Source organism: Trachemys scripta, chromosome 1 (genome assembly GCF_013100865.1).
Source record: "Trachemys scripta elegans isolate TJP31775 chromosome 1, CAS_Tse_1.0, whole genome shotgun sequence".
Classification (NCBI taxonomy): Eukaryota; Metazoa; Chordata; order Testudines; family Emydidae; genus Trachemys; species Trachemys scripta.
Window position 1 is genome coordinate 122,726,730 of NC_048298.1, and position 19,579 is coordinate 122,746,308.

Genomic DNA, 19,579 nt, shown 5'->3' on the forward strand with positions numbered 1-19,579 from the left:
ATTGAACACCATGAATAAGTCTCCAGGATTAGAGAAATAAGTTCTGTCCTGATATGGGCCCTATCAAGAACTTATTGTATGCGTGTGCGCGCACACACACACACACACACACACACACACACACACACACACACACACGAAAAGAGTGGAATGGGCCTGTTTTCAAGAGTCAGTAGCTAAGGAGAGTATGCAATTTGGAGGTGGGCAGATTTAAAAGCTAGTTTAAAATGTGATTAATATTGAAAGCCCAATCTTATGTCTAGTTCTCCCTCGCCTTTACATATCCAAATAAATAGGAGGCACTTTTGCAGTCCCAGTGATGGGATGGCAATCAGGGACTGCAGATAGTTGTCTGTCTTTCACAAGATAATTGACAAAGCTGCAAAGTCAAATTAAAACCAGACCAACCATAAATCAAGATTTAAAAGTAACAGATCGATGTTTCACTTCACAAGTCAGGCTCAATAACCCCATATAAGAAGCAGTTGAAACCGCCAAGCAACACAAACCCTCATTTCAAACAGGAGCCTACAGGACAATTTTGAAAAGAACTCATAAAATATGTGACCCCACAAGACCTTCTAAAGTACTGCAATATTCCCCAAGAGGAAACAGCCTAATTCTCAAAGCTTGACCCAGGCACAGTATTGAAGCATACAATGTGCCCTTTGCTCAGTGTGCCAGGCTACAGCACACACAAGTTCTTATTTCCCACATCAACCATTGTGGTAAGCAGTTCACTAAGGCTGAATTTGAGACAAGGACTTCTACTTATGAAAAAGCCTCACAGATCAGAAATATTTATGACTGCATTTATGCTTGGGGCTTCATTTAGCCTGATATAAGCAAGGGGTTATTTGATCTCCTAATCCCTATAGGAAAGATGAATAATTTCAAAAACTTTAGGAATCAGAAATTAGCTAAGTGTACGTATGTGAATGAAACTGTTCAAGTGGACAAGCATTAAAAGTGATTCTTCTTTCCCATTGGGAAGAATAAAAGGTCAAAAGACCCACATTTTTACCAGGCTAAATGAAGCGACAATCTTGTGTTATGCAGGCTAGTAATACAGCTGTGGAATTTCAAGGGTTCAGGTAAGAGTCATTTATTAAAGCATCGCTTTCCTCCAGGAGCTCCCAAATACCCCGTTCTAAGTCTTCAGTGAAGACTAGTAGACATCACTTGAATCAGTAACTGTTGTTCACTTGAGATGCTGAACTTAGGGTCTCTTTTTTGTCTAGTAGCACCATTGATTGAAGACACTTTACCCCTCTTCTCCCACCCCACCCCCATCTTCAAAAATTAGAAAAAAAAAATCCCAAGATGTCCTCTGGCCAAAATTCTCTCTCTCAACAAATAGGTTTTGATGACTGAGGTTCTGTCTACTAGTTGCTTCTACATCGCCTCATCATCCCTTTATACGAGTTCCTAAGGTTGTGCGTAAGTTATTGCCAAGTGTCTAATGGGTGCAATATTGGATTGTCCTGGTATGTATGGATGCATGAAACCAGCACTACTTTGCTGGCTGGCTGGCTCTCTCCTTCTGCAGTAGTTAAGCTTTCATTACAAAATATATATATGTTTCTACTCCTTATAGTTGCAAAAACGGAACCTTCTGGATGTGGACCAACACAGTGCTGTTTTCCTGAGTCTGCAGACTGACAGACACAATAGCTCCACCAGAAATGTGAGCTGCATTCCCTCATCTCATTGGGATGTTAACACTGAAGCCTACTGATACCATTATTGAAATCCATGTTGTTAACGACAATATTTCACTGCAGGCCAATTTCACATTAACATTTGTTGTGGGCGGAGCTTGATTTTTTTCCAAGCCTCAATTTACAATATCCCTGCAGTACTTCAGACAAGTAAGGCACAGCAAAAGGCCAAATTCTGTGCTAAATGGGTGAAAAATATTTTCCATGCTACAATATACAGTAGAACATCAGCGTTACAAACACCTTGGGAATGGAGGTTCGTAACTCTGAAACATTTGCAACTCTGAACAAAACATTATGGTTGTTCTTTCAAAAGTTTACAACTGAACATTAAGTTAATACAGCTTTGAAACTGTACTATGCAGAAAAAAAATGCTGCTTTCCCTTTATTTTTTTAGTAGTTTACATTTAATGCAGTACTGTACAGTATTTGCTTTTTTCCCTCTTCCTTTGTCTCTGCTGCTGCCTGATTGCATACGTCCAGTTCCAAATGAGCTGTGTGGTTGACTGGTCTGTTCATAACTCTGGTGTTCGTAACGCTGAATTCTGTTCACTCACCTTCTTTCCCTCTGTGCTATCGCCACTAACGTAGGATAGCTTTCGGCGGACATAGAAGAGCATATCATCCTGTCGGGGGGCCAATTTCTCCATGAAATAAGTAGAAAACATCCAAGTCCAGAACACAATGCGATCATCTTTGAAACAACCTAAGGGGAATAAAACAGGAGAATTAAGAGTTGTAGAAGACATCCTGGCACATTTGATTTTAAGCATGATCCTACAGAAGGATTAGTTGTATGGCTTAAGGTAACATGTTTAACTCTTGCGTGACACCCATGCTAGACAATATGTTTATGGCCAGGTGCTTAGCTGGTGTAAGTTGGCACAGCTCTGATGACAATACAGATAGACAACACTTCACACCAGCTGAGGATCTGGCCCTTAAAGTTTTTCTCTATTTTTTCTAGCTGCTCTGGTGGTGTCATTGGAAAAGACAGAGCCAAGGCACCAATCTAGAAGACATTAGAGAAGCACAGAAGGGAGTTAATTTCAAATGCAGCTAACACCACCATTTGCCAGAGTTTATTACTTAAATCTGTCAGCCTGCAATAGCCTTACCGTATGTTGGCAGGGGAATGTGGTAAGAACTGCAGAAAGTGAATTATTTAATTATCTTTCCTTAGCCAATTCGTATTAATGAGCCTATACCTTGAAGGCACCCTCTAATGCATCTCACATTTGGCAAGATATAAAACTGACCAACCCTTCCCCCAAAATATCTAACCGACCAAAGAGCTTAGAAGGTTTTCATGTCAAACCAAGAAGTCTAATTACGTTACATGAGGAATCAACTTTTCCTTGAGTGGGGATAAGGAGGGTGGAAAATGAAAGGTAGCAAAGTCCTCTTGAATGCAGAATCAAGAACTGCTAACGACACCAGACTTTGAAGTCTTTTGTTCCTGCTAGTTCTGATGCCACAAAAATGCCAGAGAAGGAGTCGATAGGAGGAAAGCAGCAGCATGAGACTCAGTCTCTCAGATCTCACTGGGAGAAGGAGTCACAGCAGAGGTTGACTTACAATTTTGTGAAGCTATTTACATAGTTAAATACAATAAAAGGGTAAAGATACTGCAAGGAGCCCCTCTGCAGCCACACAGGGGCCAGTTGCTATTGGAGTCCTTGCCTAGCCAGGTCTTGGAGCACAGAGAGGGAAACAGATGCTGCATCCTCTCATATGGTGGCTGGTAGTGAGGCAACTGTGCTTCTCCAGCACTCCTTGGGCTACAAGAGGGCCTAGTGGGTGAGTGAACTGTGGTTCTCTACCACTTCCATCTGCCCTCAAAGGTGGCACCCCGGTGATGTGCCACAGTCCAGTTTCTTAACTGCTTTGCAGTCCTCTGGACCGAAAGACGCTCTATCAAGTGTTGTTACTTGTTCATAGCAAAGAAACAAAAATACCTGAAGTGGATACTACAGTTACTTTTAACGAATAAAAACAACCACCTCTTTGTAGACTTGTATCCCACAGCTATCTTTCAGTGTAGCACATTCGCCTAATAGCAATATACTGCATATATGGAATACACAACAATTTCTGTAGAGAAGCACAAATCAATCTTATTCAGTGAGACATGACACTTATTTATGGGGATATCTGAATTAAGCTTTGAGAGAGTTTTTAGTCAATTGCAAAGAAAGGTGCCATCTCTCATAACAACAAAAATTATTTTTCTTGGACTCTGGTCACCATCTTCAGGGCTTCATAAGGGACCAGTCAGTCTTTTAATCCAGAAATGTTGTTCAGCACATTTTCCTATCTCATTATATGTGCATTTAATATTTAGAGGTGAGACCTTTCTTCTTATTTTTAATGAATGTAGCAGGCAAGGAGATTAGACTTTAAAATCTTTAACCAGAGAAATAGCTGATCGGAGAGACCTTAGATTTCATTTCCAACTAAGTCCAAGAGCAACAGTTCAAACGAAATGAAATTTCACTGCAAGACCATGCAGAGAATACATTAAACATCATCAATAAGGAAGCCACAGCATTTGTAGGAAATATCTACTGTGTATTAAATGCGATAACTATCATTAATAAAAAGGCTGAGACAGACACAAAGAAGCCAGGATAGTCAAAATGTTTTCAGTAATTTGGCACATTCTCAGCCTGGCTGCAATTGCTTTACTCATTGAGTGGTTGTATTGAAGTCACCGTAACTACTCAAGTGTGCACAGCAACAACACTTGGCCTTGTGTAAAGTTTGTGAAACATTTAATAACAAGCAGTAATACATTAAACTTCATATTTAGCAGAGAACAGAAAACAGTACAGGCACACATCATGACCCACTAAATGTCCCACAGGAATCTGGGCTTGTTAAGTCTCTTGGCTTTTGAGTGCTTGATTTCAGAGTCTTAACACTGAATTAAATATTAAGGGGCTTTGTATTTAATTTCTCTGATGTTTTACAGAAATGAGTGAGGATGAAGAAAAATGGAGGTGTCATGTACAGTCAGCTTAAAAAAAAAAGTTCTCATGTTCATCACTTGGAAAAAACTTCTTTCAAACTTAGTTTTCCTTCATCAATTAAGTCTATATAACAAGGCAATTTATATGACTATAAAATGTCAGTCTGAACTTGTCACTTAGAAAACCCAAAGCCAACTGATTTAAACTGAACTTTACAAATTCATTCGAGTAATGTATAGGTGACTAAAAATTGGTGGCCAGGAGGGTTTAGAATGGCAATTGGAACTTGGTATACACCGATATCATGGTGATGGGCTTAGTACAAGAACCTAAAATGGAATAGAATGGGTTTTTAATTAACTGGCTATATGTACGTGTCTCCCTTTGACCTTTACTGGATGGATGAAGATATGTTCAACTCATATTCACATGTGTCAGAGGCCAAAAGCTACTGTGAGCTGAGGAGAGTTTTCTTTCAACTCTAGCTGTAGGAGTTTCTGCTTTTGGCGTAGGGAGATCCAGATGCTTTCTTAGAGTGCTTTCTATACAGGTCAATAAATACATGCAAGCAGATATAGGTATCTAGGTAAGCGGTCTAAATAACTAAATACACAGTGTGTTCTGGTGTGGTGTGACTCTATACAATGTTGTACTTAAGTCATCCTTGCAGTATTGTTCTATCCAGTTCAGGAACCATGTTTTTGGATCACAATTCAATCTCTGTTGCAGCTATGAAATTCTGAGTTGACAACATTCAGTGCTATGTGTCATGCATGTGTTACAATAATATATAACTATTAATATATTGTACCAGAATGATGTTGAAGTAGTTATTGCAATGCACTAGTATAAATGGGAGAGGTGCAGAGAACAGACCAGGTCTGGGGATTTGCACCAGGAACTCCTCAGGGTAGAATATTTACAGAGACAGGACAAGAGGGGAAGGGAGATGAGCTTGACTTATTAAATTGATCATCCCTAACAAGAGAGGAAACTATCAGCTTCCTTTCGTGCAGTAATGCTGCTGCAATGAAACTGGTTATCCACAGAGCCACAATGGAATGTCTCAGGAAAAACTGGTGACCCAGAAACAAGGATGTGAGGCGGTGACTTTACAACTCCACCTGAGATTTAGGGCAGATTCTCTGTCCTGACTGAGCTGTGCTCAAAGTGGGAACAGGAGGGAGAGGGATGAAGGAATGGGAGCAGAAGTGCCTTCTCAGAGCTACCCCGGCTCCAGTGTAATTAGGAGCAGCCTCAGGGCTGTTCTAACTTCTCTTTGGCTGCAGTGACCCCTATCAGATTGTGGCAGCCAAAAATAGCTGGAATGCAACAGAATTACAACCCCCCCCACCCCCCCAAGTCAGGGGCAAGAGGGAGACTGGTGCAGAGAATTGGACTTTAAAATCTACTACAAATGCAGTGGAATTAATTGTGGGGGAGAACACATTGCTCTTAATCATTGACTTCTCTCCTTTTAAATTTTAATTTCATGCCAGAAAGTAACCAAGTTTCAAGTTCATCTGAAGCTCATTAACTCTTCAATTTATTCAACAAAAACAAAAGCAGCCTATATGGCAACCATTATTTCAGAAATCCACAGCTGATCCGTAAAACCTTGGCAAAGTCGGGGGCCTTCTATTTAGCTTCAAAATTGCTTTTTAAATATTGTTTTGGGTAGTTCATGCTTTTGAAAGGTGTCAAGCCCAGGAGACAGAAATCCTCTTTTAAATACAGAGAATAGAGACAGCGCAGGCCTTGACTGGTCATTATCCTACCAAACTGCCACAACCTGCCCTGTAGGGGCCACCTCTAGGGGGTCAAGAGAGTGGTTCTCTCTCCAAGCCAGAGACTAATCCTGCAAGGTGCTGAGCAACTGGAGTAGAAGGCACTCTGCTCCTAGGAGGATCAGGCACTTAATCCTTGGCACCTCTGCTAACAAGTTCACCTTGATATTGAGATTGCTTTTGTGATGTAGACAAATCCAGTGGGAAGGACTGCGACCTAACTCATTTCTCACAACCATAAGACGGTAATACATTTCTATCATTCCTGTCTTTGGCTGGACTTACATCAGACTTACAGAATAAAAAGGCTGTATAAATACCATTGCCAAGCTGGAAGATAGTTAATAAAAGTACTGGAGACTTTGAAAAAAGGTATTATGGAGCTATTGCTTCTCCGATTAAAATCTCTGGCAAAACTCTCACTTTAACAGGAGCAGAATTGGGCCCTTTATTACAATGAAATTAGATCAGGGATTCAAGGGAATCAATTCCACACACAGTACAGAACACAGCATGAGGGAGCTTAGTGAGAACACTCTGCCCACTAATAGATTTTGCTTCTAAATGAACAAAATGGAATTAGGAATTCAGATTATAAATCTCAATATACCAAAAGTTAATTATATGATTATGAGACCTTTGTAATGAATACATCCTAATTACAACAATTCATTGCAATGATTCATTTGCATGGATTTTACTCTCATTATAGTCAAGCTTTATGTCAGCTGGTATGTAGTCAATGTATCCTTTTACCTATATTTGATTTTATATCAAGTATTCATTTGAGGGAACTGGCTCCAGACCCATATAACAACAGGTTAGGAATTGTTTATAATTAATGCTTTCAAAAAGCAAAAATCACAGGCTAAAAAGAAATGTCAGAATTTTTTTTTTTTTTTTTTTGCTTCAAAGGAAAACTTAAAAAAAATGTGATTTCATATTTGGTGGATATCTACTCTTTTGGCAGTTATCACTCACACTGTAGAGAAGAAAAACAATCTCGCTCTGATCTGGTGGTTTGAGCAAGGGACTGGGAGTCAGGTCTCCCAGGCTTCATCCCCAATTCTGCCATAAGTTACTATGAACCGTGGGACATCAGACAAGTCATTTAACCAATCTGTGCCTCAGTTTCATCATCTGTAAAATGGGTTTAGTAGTATGATCTTACTGAGGTACTTGAAGGTTAATTAAATTGTTTGTGAAGCTCTTCAAGATTTTACGATTTAACGCAGTCAAGACATGTAAGTGATTTTTATTACACTTCATTTTGGTTTTGAGTTAGCAAAATACTCTGCATGAGATAAACTGCTCCTTTAGCCATATATTCTCAAAATATTCAGATTTAACATAAAAAGCCAACCCTGGGCTATAGACACTCTTGGTATTAAAAAGGTACAACTAGCACAAAACCAGAATGGCACATTTGTCCCGACCGCATATCAGACATCAGCTAGTCAGCATATTAGAAACCAAAAGCACCCAGACTTTCCTTCAAAAAGCTCACCCCAATCACTTCTGCGATCCCAAAAAGACAGAGTTTGCAACAAACCCAGAAGATCAAGAGAATCAGGATATTCCAGACCATGTGGGAAATCACCAAAATGAGAGGCCCTCATAGAGGACATCTTGCCAACAGCTTCTTCTCTGATATATCAAGGGACATGGACATGAACATGAACACCTCTACCAATCCTAACCATGATAATACAGCCTGGGAAGAGAAGGTCCAAGCCACTTCAAAAAAAGTTATACTTTCACCAGAAATCTCTCATCCTTCTTCTGGTAGAAATTTTGGTAGAAAAGAAAGAAGGAAAGACCAGTAGCTAGTGGGCTAGCCTGGAACATGCAAGACCCATGTTCAATTCCTTCCTCTGCCAAAGATTTCTTGTATTACCTTGGGCATATCACTTAGTCTCTAGTGCCTCCATTGCCCATCTGTAAAATGGGAATACCACCATTGCTTTACCTCACATGTGTGTTGCAAGGATAAACACATTAAAGATTATGGGGTGTTTAAATAGTACAGTAATGAGTGCTATATAAGTATCTAAGACAGATAGACCAATTTTCTTTGAAAATGAACAAAATCCATGGGCTCATCCAAGTGTAAAAATATATATCTTTCACATTTAAAAGTATAATGCAAGATTATGTAGATTTGGAAATTATATATATGTGTGGCCCCGGTGATAATGAGCACCATCAACACTCACTAACTAGAGTAGATGTTGAGGGAATTCAGCACTGTGACATCAAAAGAGAGAGAGACTGAAATAACAAGCAAATATTACACTAAAGAGAGTGAGCATTAATTTTTTCCCTTGGTGCTCTGGATTTTTCTTCTATCTAATCATACCAAAGAATTGAAAGAAATACTGAACTTATTACAGGGGCCTCCAATACTGAGAGAGAAAGATACTGAATAAATGATAAGAACATGAGACAGGTTTTCCTGTGCTGCAGATCCGGACTCCAGTATTCGACTTTTCATGGATGTTCCACTGACGTAAATGGAAGATCCGTACAGGAAGGGAAAAACAGAATATTATTAAAGATATGAGAGGATAACTTTGCTTAAATTAGACCAAGTGGTTTTCAACCAGTTGGTCACGTAGGTCAATTAGGGGGGGTCATGAGGCACTGAAAATTTTATTACAATCTAAAGCAAAGAAAATCTCGCTCCCCTGCTCTCCTCACACCTTTACCCTTCAAGGCCAAGTATTCTCTGTCAAAATAAGCCTATATAACTGATCATTGATACTTTTTTTTTTTTTAACTCTTACTTTTACAGCAAATGGAAAGGGGTCCCAAAACGTTTCGATTTCAAAGAAGAGTCGCCAACACAAAAGGGTTAAAACACACTGAGTTAGGGTAAGCAATTAACTCTGCAGCAATTGCACCACGTATACCTGATTGCCAATAGATGGAAATTGATTTTCCTGTATTTGTCACCTTTCTAAACATGACTCCATTTTTACAGCTGTCTGCATTCAATATATTCTCGCTAGACTCAATTTGCAGTTTTCAGTACACACCTTAAATGTAATCGCTCTTTGATTTGAAATAGCATGTGAGCCTGTGGCCCATTATCACTGTGGCCATTAAGATCAACTACAAGTGGTGTCCTTCCTATAGAAAGGGAAAGGGGAAGGATAAGGGCATCATTTCCTTCCAGAATAGATAACCTCTGCTGCTAAGCACTGTAAATTCTGCTGTGATCTAACATTTCCAAACAAGACTAAGGCTTCTAAGGGCTCATCTACACAATGGGGTAATGCACTATGAGCGATGGCGGGTGTGGGGGAATGATTACTAGAGCACACTAATGTACTGCACATTAATTGGTCCAGGTAGACCCTGCTGGTGCACACCAAAGATTCCCTAGTGTGCTTTAAAGTGGTGCTGTTTATATGTTAAAGTGCACCAGGAAACCTTTGGTGCGCACCAGCAGGGTCTACATGAACCCATTAATGCCCAGTACATTAGTGCACTTTAAAAGTCAGACTACAGTTGAGTGCATTACCCCATCATGTAGACAAACCCTTAGAAACTTCTGAGATCATCTTCAGGTGATCACTTCAGAGTAATATTCATAAAATTTAAAAGTGACATCAAAATCAGTGGGGAAAAAAGCTTCAGTTGTGCAGAACTAAATGGTATCTGAAAGGAAACTAAATCCTGGAAATAAGCACCCTTACCTATGCCCACTGCTAATTTCTCTCCTATGTAACACAGCTCCAAGTGAAGTTTGTTCACCTTTATAACAATCACACCCATCTTTTGTATTTGAGAGTCTCCTATCACCAATCACATGCCTACCCACTCATCTCCCAAAATAATGGTAGTGATATTGCTTAAAAGAAAAAAAAAACATGAAAACCCAAGATTCAACTGAGACGACTCATGTCAAGACCACTGAACAGCCACACATAGATACAACTTTTGGTTATTGTCACCGGCCTGCACTAGATTTGTATGAGACTTATAGAAACAGTGATTCACTGGAATCAATGAAAGAGAACCATGGCAATACTGTGACCCTCACCCCACAACAGCCAGATTTGAGAGGGGAGTCCGAATTTCATGGTCCGTGACATGTTTTTCACAGCTGTGAATCTGGTAGGGCCCTAAATATCAGACAGCTGAAAAAAGGCCTCAGTAACACTAAATATTCTGTGAAAACAAAAAGTAAATTGTACAGTAATTAAAGAAATTTTAGCAAGAAAGTTAACAGATTTAACTCAAGTCTCATGCATGATACTCCATAAACACCACTGGTTCAAATGTTACTTTGAATCCAAGTTGCACAGTAGGGCCATAATTTTAAAAAATTGTGTACCCAAGGTTAGACTCCTGGCCTGTGCATCTGCAAATCCAGTGAAATCAAAACTAATGAAATCCGCTTGAGCTATACGTGTTCTGCCTCTCTTAAAAAAAACAAACACTTTGGTTTAGGCACCTAAAGCCTATTTTGTTACCTAACATTAGGACAGCCAAGTTGGCAGACTCAGGAGCCTTATTCAGATTTCAATTGATATTGTTTTTTAAATAACTAGATTCAAAGGCCAAAAAGGACCACTTGATTATCTAGTCTGACCTCCTGTGTAACACAGGCCATAAAACTTCCCCAGAATAATTCCTAGAGCAGATCTTTTAGAAAAACATCCAATCTTGATTTAAAAATTGTCAGTGATGGAGAATCCACCATGACCCTTGCTAAATTGTTACAATGGTTAAATTACACTCGCTGTTAAAAATTTATACCTTATTTGCAGTCTTTGCCGCCGTAAGGTCTCTAATGTAGGCATAGCCTAAATCATAAATAATTCTTGATTTCAGTGGTTTTACGTATGGCCAAGATAATGGAGCAGTTGATAAGGCGACTCATGAATGTGCAAGCCTCAAGAGAGATACAGTAATATAGCATGTTAAATATAGGAACATAGGAATTGACAGATTAGATCAGACCCAAGGTCCAGCTAATTCAGTATCCTGTCTCCAACAGTTGCCAGAGCCAGAGACCTCAGAGGAAGGTGTAAGAACCACACAATAGGCAGATGAGGGGAAATATGACCCTGAGAATCTCATCTTAATATTTAATTGAAGGAGATTGTCTTAAAATTCAGAAGCATGTGGTATTTTTTAATACTTTCCCAAGCTCTTCCTTAACATTATCTGTTATAACTCCAGTCAGTATGGTAATCCATATAATTATCCAGTCCCTCTCTGAATCTTGCTAAGGTCTCAGCCCCAACGAAACAGTATCTAGTTTCCTTTTTCTTTATTTTTAAAGATTGCATTTTTTAGAGTCAATAAAAAGGTAGAGCTACTGTTGCTAAAAGGGTGAAGGAGAGAGGGAAATGTTACACATTTCAAAGTTCTTACATCCCCAGCTTTGGAAAAACATTATAAAACAACAGGAGCATTAATATGTTCCTAAAGAACATTTTACTGGGGTAAATCTGAAAACAACCATACTGTCATGGGCGTGGATTAGCAATACCAAACACTGTGAGCCATTTGGATACTTTTACCAGGTGGCAAGTTTACAATATCCAGTGGGACTGTTGCAAACCAAAAAACAAAAACACCAGCCAACAAATTTAGAAAACAGCAAAAATTCTCTCAAACCATATATGCCGGGGATAACCCTCCACATGCTGACAAGAGCTGTCCAAGCACATAAAGGCAGCATCTTGTAGCCTTCTCAACACGCTCAGTAAAGCACTATATTTACAGACAAGGAGTAAAATTTTCAAAATGCTTAAGTGATTTAGGAGCCTAAGTCTCATTGCAAGTCAAGTCAATGGCATTAGGCTCCTGAATGCCTTAAGTCTCTTTTGAAAATGGGATTCCAACATTTTTGAAAATGTTATCCAAGATACTTCTCTCACCCCTCCCCACGCCATAGCCTTTATTTCAGAACCCCTGATTAACAGAGATCAAACACCCCTTTTCTCCTCAGGGAATAGGGCTGACCTCATAATGCCAAAATAACTAACTACCTGAAGGACAAACCCTAATATCAATTGATGTCAATACTAGAATTAAAAACTGTCTTTTTTTTTTCAGGACTCAGTGCACACAAGTTCTTTAACCTTTTTGTTTTGCTGCGATCCCCTGAATTCATAGTTGTGTCATGGTTAATATTACAACTTCCATTGACTCCGGTCAATGTTTCGTAGTGAGGGCCTCATTCTGGTCGGTTAAGGTCAGATCAATGCCCTTCGGCATTTATGAAGTACACCCATCAATTTAAACAAGGGAAACAGCAGCCCAATAGGAGCGGGAGGGGGTTGGGGACAGGGGGAGACTGTTTTCGTTTTAAAGAGTGGGGAAAATCCCTCTACAAATCACTCTCTAATATTGTCACTAAAAAGGCCCCTGGCCCACTGATGATACACACATTAGTTTAATGCAGGTATTTTTCATTCTAAACAAGAAGTATTTTCTTACACGGAATTCATTCTTAATTTCTCTGTTGAACACAATTATTTAAAAAACTTGATGAAAAAATAAGAAATGGATTTTTTTTTCCATTTTTAATTCAAAGACAAGAATCCGGAAGGAGAATGAATGACTGAATTGTGAGATGGGAAGATTACTAGAAACATTAACTGAATTCACTGAGCCAAGACACAAACCTTATAGTAAGCGTGATCAGATTTTGCAATCTGCTCTCATGACTGCTACTCAACATTCAAACCCTGTTCTAGCACCTACATGCATATAAAGTATGGTACTCAGTAAGTAGACACGGTTGTAATAGACATTTAGTTATAGTGGTGGAAAAACAATTTATCAAGCAAACAGATTAAATTTGATACACTTTTCCTCTGGCTGCAACAGACACACACACGACTTTCATGCACTGTGATTGATCCTGTGTGGAGCCTGGAAGCGATGGCTTGGTACATTAAACGTATACTCTGCAAGGTCAAATCTTTAATATTTTATATTATGATGCAAGGGAAGCGTATGAACGGGCTGTTCAATCAAAAAATAAAGAGGAATGGTAAATGGCAAGCAGTGAGAAACGAGGGATACAAAACCATGGACGGGGTAGTGTTCAGTTATTCAAATACTTGTGAGAACAATAAAAAGCTGTTTTAAAAAAAAATCTACAATAAAGGTAGCAATTAGAATTTTACTCTCAGCTGCAAAGGAAAGACTGAGCCAAACTGCTTTCAGAATGCTCACCACTCACATCTTCTTGTTAGAACCATCCAAGCAGAAAGAAAGAAATAAGCATACTTGAGAACAAATCCCACAGCACATAAGAAGGAGGTAGGTCTTGTGGGGAAGGCACTGGACTAATGTGCAGGAAACCTGGGTTCAGTTCCTGGCTCTGTCACAGGCCTTTTTAGTGATCTCAAGCAAGGCACTTTATCTGGCTGTGCCTCAGTCCCCAGTCTGTAAAAATGGGGGTAACAATACTTCCTTTCTCCCTCTTTTTGGCTGCCTTGTCTATTTAGATTGTAAAATGATCAGAACAGGGATATTCTCTTCTCTTACTAGGTGTTTCTTCAATACAATCACATTGGGGGCTCTGATCTCAGCTGTGTCACTGTCATATAGACAAACATTAAAGAATAAAATTTAAAAATAAATAAGTACAAGGAAAGATTTGCTTACTGAACAAAACTAACCACCCAAGGCAGTATACACTAAAAAGATACTCTACATCTCACTCTGCCCTTTTGATCCCAGTGGGGACCTCAGTGACAAAGCAGCATGCCAGACCAAGGGCTTTGTAACGGTGTGCGCACACACATCTCCCCATCAATTGGTGTGATATGCTGAAAAGTTCGGGTCCCCATTCATGGCAAAGCAGTAATCTGAGAAATGTTGGGTACTTGAGAAATACATGTGAACATTTAAAAGCTCTTATCCTCAGGCTACAAAGGACTGGAGATTCTTCATGGATTTCCTCTAGCTGCCATGCTGGGCCAACAACAAAATTTCACCTACAGGCACAGGATGGGCGAATACGCCAGTACTCAGATGACATTCACCTTTGGAAGCCTACTGTTTGGATTTTATCTGGGAACATGTGAATTCAGAAAAATGGAGAGAGAAAATAGGAGGGCTAAAATGTGAATTGCAATGGCAGCATCAACACCACAAAGCAGACGGAGAAGAACGCACATTTTAAAAAAGTTATAACAGGTGTGGTTGCAAAATGGCTGAGTCACATATCACATGACTAATGACCAAATTCAGGTGATGTCCTATTTGGTGGTGTAAGTAACATAGTAATAAGTGGGTATAATTTACCCTCAATGGAGAGCAGTAAGGTAGGACTGTTACACAGGTACGTGACAAAAAGAAAGGGGAAGCTGCTTCATTGTACACCTTCTTACACTCTCCTTTCGTTGGCTTTCTTGCCATAACCCCACTCTTCTGGCAGCACCTTGTGGTGTAAATTGCACCCATTTACCTTCAACATACACCAATATGTAATTTACTCCACCATTTATAGGTCACCTCTGGATTTGCCCCCAAGAGTGTCATGGCATGCTCTTGTGAGACTTAAATGTACCCCAAGCTTCTACGCTGTTTTGTCACCAGCACTTGGAGCTGATAGTATCAGGAAAATAATTTAGAACTATGTAGCCAAATAGGACCAAAATTCAGGATATTTGGGAAATTAAGTATGAAAAAAAGAGCAAAAAAAAGATCTGAATACTACATAAAGTAGGCAAAATGCACAAGCCCCTCCCCCCCTTCTCTGCAGTCCTTTGAACTAGGGTAGAACTGTCACGGATTTCAACGGGAGGTGCTCATGTGAATAGAGGACAGTGTAAAAGAAAGCTCACCCATCCCTACTACAGACACCCATCCCTTCTTGTTTTTGGTGAGGCAGTTAATTGAATTAAATATATTGTGTAATCAAATGATGTGTTGAGGTGACAGTGCTAAATAAGTCTAATGGGATGTGTGCATGCATAGTGATTGGAGCAGGAGGAGGAGGAAGAGGAGAAGAGGTAGATGGTAAGTGTGCATCTTATAAATTGGCTGCCTGTTAGCTACAGAGCAGAGGAGGCTAAAAGGTACAACAGTGACCTGAACCTATTTCAAATCTTGTGCTTCATAGGTTGAAAGTCAGCATTTCAAATCTACTCTTGCATCCACAATCTTGTTTTGCAGAGGCTAGCTGACATCTCAGTACCTTTGGCATATTCATTTCCTCCCATAGTCAAGCTGAGCGTTCTTTGCAGTACTTCAGCTGTCAAACTGTCTTGAAGAGTAAGAGTCACATGTCACTTCCCCATCACTACTGTTGTACTGTCTAAGTAATGAAAGCACTTGTCAGAAACCTTATGGCAAGTTGACATAAATGAAGGAAAATATCTTTATGCCAAATAGCCCTGGCTAGACAGGCCTTCCTTCCTGATGGGACAAAAAGCTTAGTAAGTTTCCAGCAAATAAAAAAAGGATTAAACATTTTAAACATTTATATGGATAAGGATAATGTCTGTAGCACTCTACCCAGCACGGAAACTACTCTAAATCCTGATGTTTCAGGGTTACAATAATAAGCTGCAATCAGGGAGAAATTTCCCCAAACAGTACTGGAAAATTAGTTGCATTTTTTTAGCTGGTAGTGGTAATGAGGGAGATGGAGGAGAAATTAGCCTTTCCTCTAAAAAGATCAGTCATTGGCTACTGGTGGAGAGAACATACTGGGTTAGTTGGACCCTGAGGTTTTTTTTGCTGTTGTAATTATGTTCAGATCCATAACACAATAGCACAAGAGGCTGGGGGCAACGGGCACGAAGCAATAATTATTTTTAACAAGACCAAACTTACACTAAATCTTACAGCTGGCACTTTTCTTTTTGTATTTATTCCAAGAATATGCTCTTGGCTGGACTGAGACTGCAACGCGCACACACACTTTCACATCATCCCAGCAAGTGAGGGTGCTGAGACAGAGACCTCACAAAAGTCTTGGCCTTCACATAAATCCAGCAAACTAGAGGAGCAAAGCTATTAACCTCACAAGACTTCACATCAGCCCAGCAAGCTAGAGATTGCAGAATCAGAGGCCTGTAGCTTAACATCAGCCCAGAAAATGAAAGGGGATGAGCTAATAACTTCACAAACGTGCATGACTTCTTATCATCCCAGCAAGGCTATATGCAGAGCATGAGACCACAAGGAAACCTGTACCTTATCATCCCTGCAGGACAGAGTTCCTGGATCAGTGACTTCACTGCAGTTTAACCCTTGACATCAGAGCAGCAAGCTAAAGATAAACCAGGAGCCTCCCAAAAGTCTGTGCCTTGACATCAGCCCAGAGTTGCTGAGCAGCTGCTATACAAGAGGGGAGCATGGGAGCAGGGCCGGCTTTAGGAAGTGCGGGTCCCGATTCAAACAGTTTCGATGGGGCCCCGGCAGGGATGACTCAAAAAAAAAAAAAACCACGTAAAAAAACACGTGGGGCTTGTACTCACCGGGCGGCGCTCCTAGTCTTCGGGTCCTTCACTCGCTCCAGGTCTTCGGCGGCACTGAAGGACCTGCTGCCGAAGTGCTGCCGAAGACCCGGAGCGAGTGAAGGACCCGCTGCCGAAGTGTCGCCGAAGACCCGGAGCGCCACCAGGTGAGTAAAAATTAAAAAGGAGCCTCTAGCCAGGGAAGGGATTCTCGGCCACTTCTTTCTCTTCTCCCCTCCCCTCCAGCGGCCCTGCCACTGGGCGCGGGGCCCTCTTAGGCGTGGGGCCCGATTCGGGGGAATTGGTGGAATTGGCCTAAAGCCGGCCCTGCATGGGAGAGTGCCGCTCCCTCTCCAATGCTGAAAGCTTCCTCGCCTGAGTTTGGGGGAAACCAGCTCTTCCTCCTGATGCTTCTCATTGGCCAGTGAGATTAAGACCCTCATAGTAGGAGGATAGGGAGCAATAGGCAGAATTGCTGATGAGGTATTCATGGAATACTCTGCATTCCCACCCGTCAGAGGAACAGCACCGGTGCCTGAACAGAGAATAAGAATTGCCCAGCCAGGAACTACGCTATCTGCCTCCTTTCTTCTCTCCCACTGCTGGTTTCCTCCTTCTCTCGAAGTTAAGACACAGATCCTGTTCCTACAGATCTTCCCCACCCCCAGGGGAAACACGACTCTTCTATATGCCTTCCTCTAGCCAGAATCCCTCTTCCTTCCTAGAAGCCCATAGAGGAGAATACGAGTAGAGGAGGTTGCTGAGAGCACAAGGGATATTTTCCCCTACAATGCTTTTCTGGGTGTAAGCTTGCTTGGGGACACAGACTCCTTCCAGATACATCACTTGTTCCCATTCTCTTCCCTGTTCTATGTCATACCACTCAAGTGATGCCGCGTCACATGACATCACACAACCCTTTCCTATTTTGATCTAAGTTAGCCCCACTGGGGATGCCCATCCTTTGTATCATTACTCTCTGCAGTAACTGTCAAATACATGCAGAATGCCAAGATTTGTTATGTGTTCAGTTGTGCCTCAGGCCTATCTAGTAATTGTAGCAGTGAATGCAAAAAAGACAGAAAGATGAAGAAAATTCTATACAAAACAAAGATGACATTATTATCAGCAGCAATCAGTCAATTAACCAAGTTAATGGAGTTCAATGTATCCCCTTTACAGTACAATTTTTGATGCTCTATTTGTCTTTGAGGAGCCCAGAAGTCAGAACAACAATGCACTGAACAGTTAAAAACTGTTATATCTTTACACATGTTAAACATGGAATCTTTTAACTTCCACAGATAAGAGTCTATCAGGACCAAGGACAGGTCCTAACATCACTAATTGCTTGCTGATTTTAGGTTTTATTTATTCTATTTATTTAGAAGTCACTGCTAAGCAACTAATGAAAAAGATCTTTGCCTGGGTTTATTGGGTACTGCATCAATTGAATATTCAAGACATTTGGATAACTTTGAATAGCAAGTATTCTCTGAATATTAGATGCGCTATAGACTTTGCTTTAGATTAGCTCTATTTCATATCAATATTCAGCATCACTATTTAGAATGAACCATATTGAATGTGCTATGCTGGGATAACCTCCTTAAGATTCTGCTTATGTGACAGAGAACTCAAGAGACTGCTTTCTGCACTACTTCTACTGAAAAAGCCCTCATCTATCCCTATAGAATCATCCTTCTGCTTTTGGGTGCAACATCATTGGGTCATCTCTCTCTTGGATACACAGAAGAGTTATGTGAATGCGTCACCCAGACATCATGGTAACAACAGACCCAACACTTATGTTATTAAAACAAAGTTTTAATTGCTTACAAATTCACACAAATTACTTTTTTTACTGAATAACTGAAAATGGTACAAACAAAGTGCACTATTCTTGGAAACTTCATTTACCTATATATAAACACATTTTGAAAGGGAAGTAAAATGTAAGGAACAGCAACTCATCTTCATTGAACAGCTATATAATGTTCCATCCAAATTAAACCTTTTAAACCGTTCTTTTAAACGGTTCTTCAATAGTGGGTATTCACTCACAAAAGCTTATACTCCAATATGTCTCTTAGTCTATAAGGTGCCACAGGACTTTTTGTTTTGTTTTTTTCCACAAAAGAGAGACACTGTCTGTTATCATGATGCAATAGGTCAGGAACCAGATGTATACGGTCAGAATTTCTTCTACACAGGTAAGATAGACACAATCCTACACAAAGAGGATAGCACATGCAATCAAGAAAGAGACTGATCTTCACTCTATGCGAAGTGAACCTACATTACAGCATTAGGAAGACGTATGTTCAAACCACTGCTTCAGGCCTTTTGTTGCTTTTGATTCCAATGGGAGGTCCGTTTATGAGACTGGCTCCAGGGCCAGCACTAAGAGAAAAAAATTGAGAAGTGGTACAACTAGTGTTAAATTGAAACAATAAATTTTTGTTTTGTTGACAATATTAATGCAGATGGCTTGAATGCAACATTATGCACATACATTTCACAACACAATCAGACCTTTCTGCACTGCAGACATTACTCTTCACTGGTTTCCTTCTAGAGCAACTGAACATAAAATCCCCCTAACGGCACTGCAATGCTTTGACTCTGGAGAGGGATTCTGCAAAAGGGTATCTGA

At 40.2% G+C, this 19,579-nt stretch overlaps 1 protein-coding gene across 2 annotated transcripts in view; it reads right to left on the bottom strand.

Moving 5' to 3' along the window:
- The window catches only part of KIAA0930 (KIAA0930 ortholog), a 145,668-nt gene that overhangs the window by 59,917 nt on the left and 66,172 nt on the right, over positions 1-19,579 (bottom strand). For both annotated transcript variants that reach the window (XM_034783969.1, XM_034783959.1), the window contains exon 2: positions 2,280-2,428. In XM_034783969.1, coding sequence (XP_034639860.1) covers positions 2,280-2,428 — 149 coding nt within the window. The remainder of the gene's footprint in view (positions 1-2,279; positions 2,429-19,579) is intronic.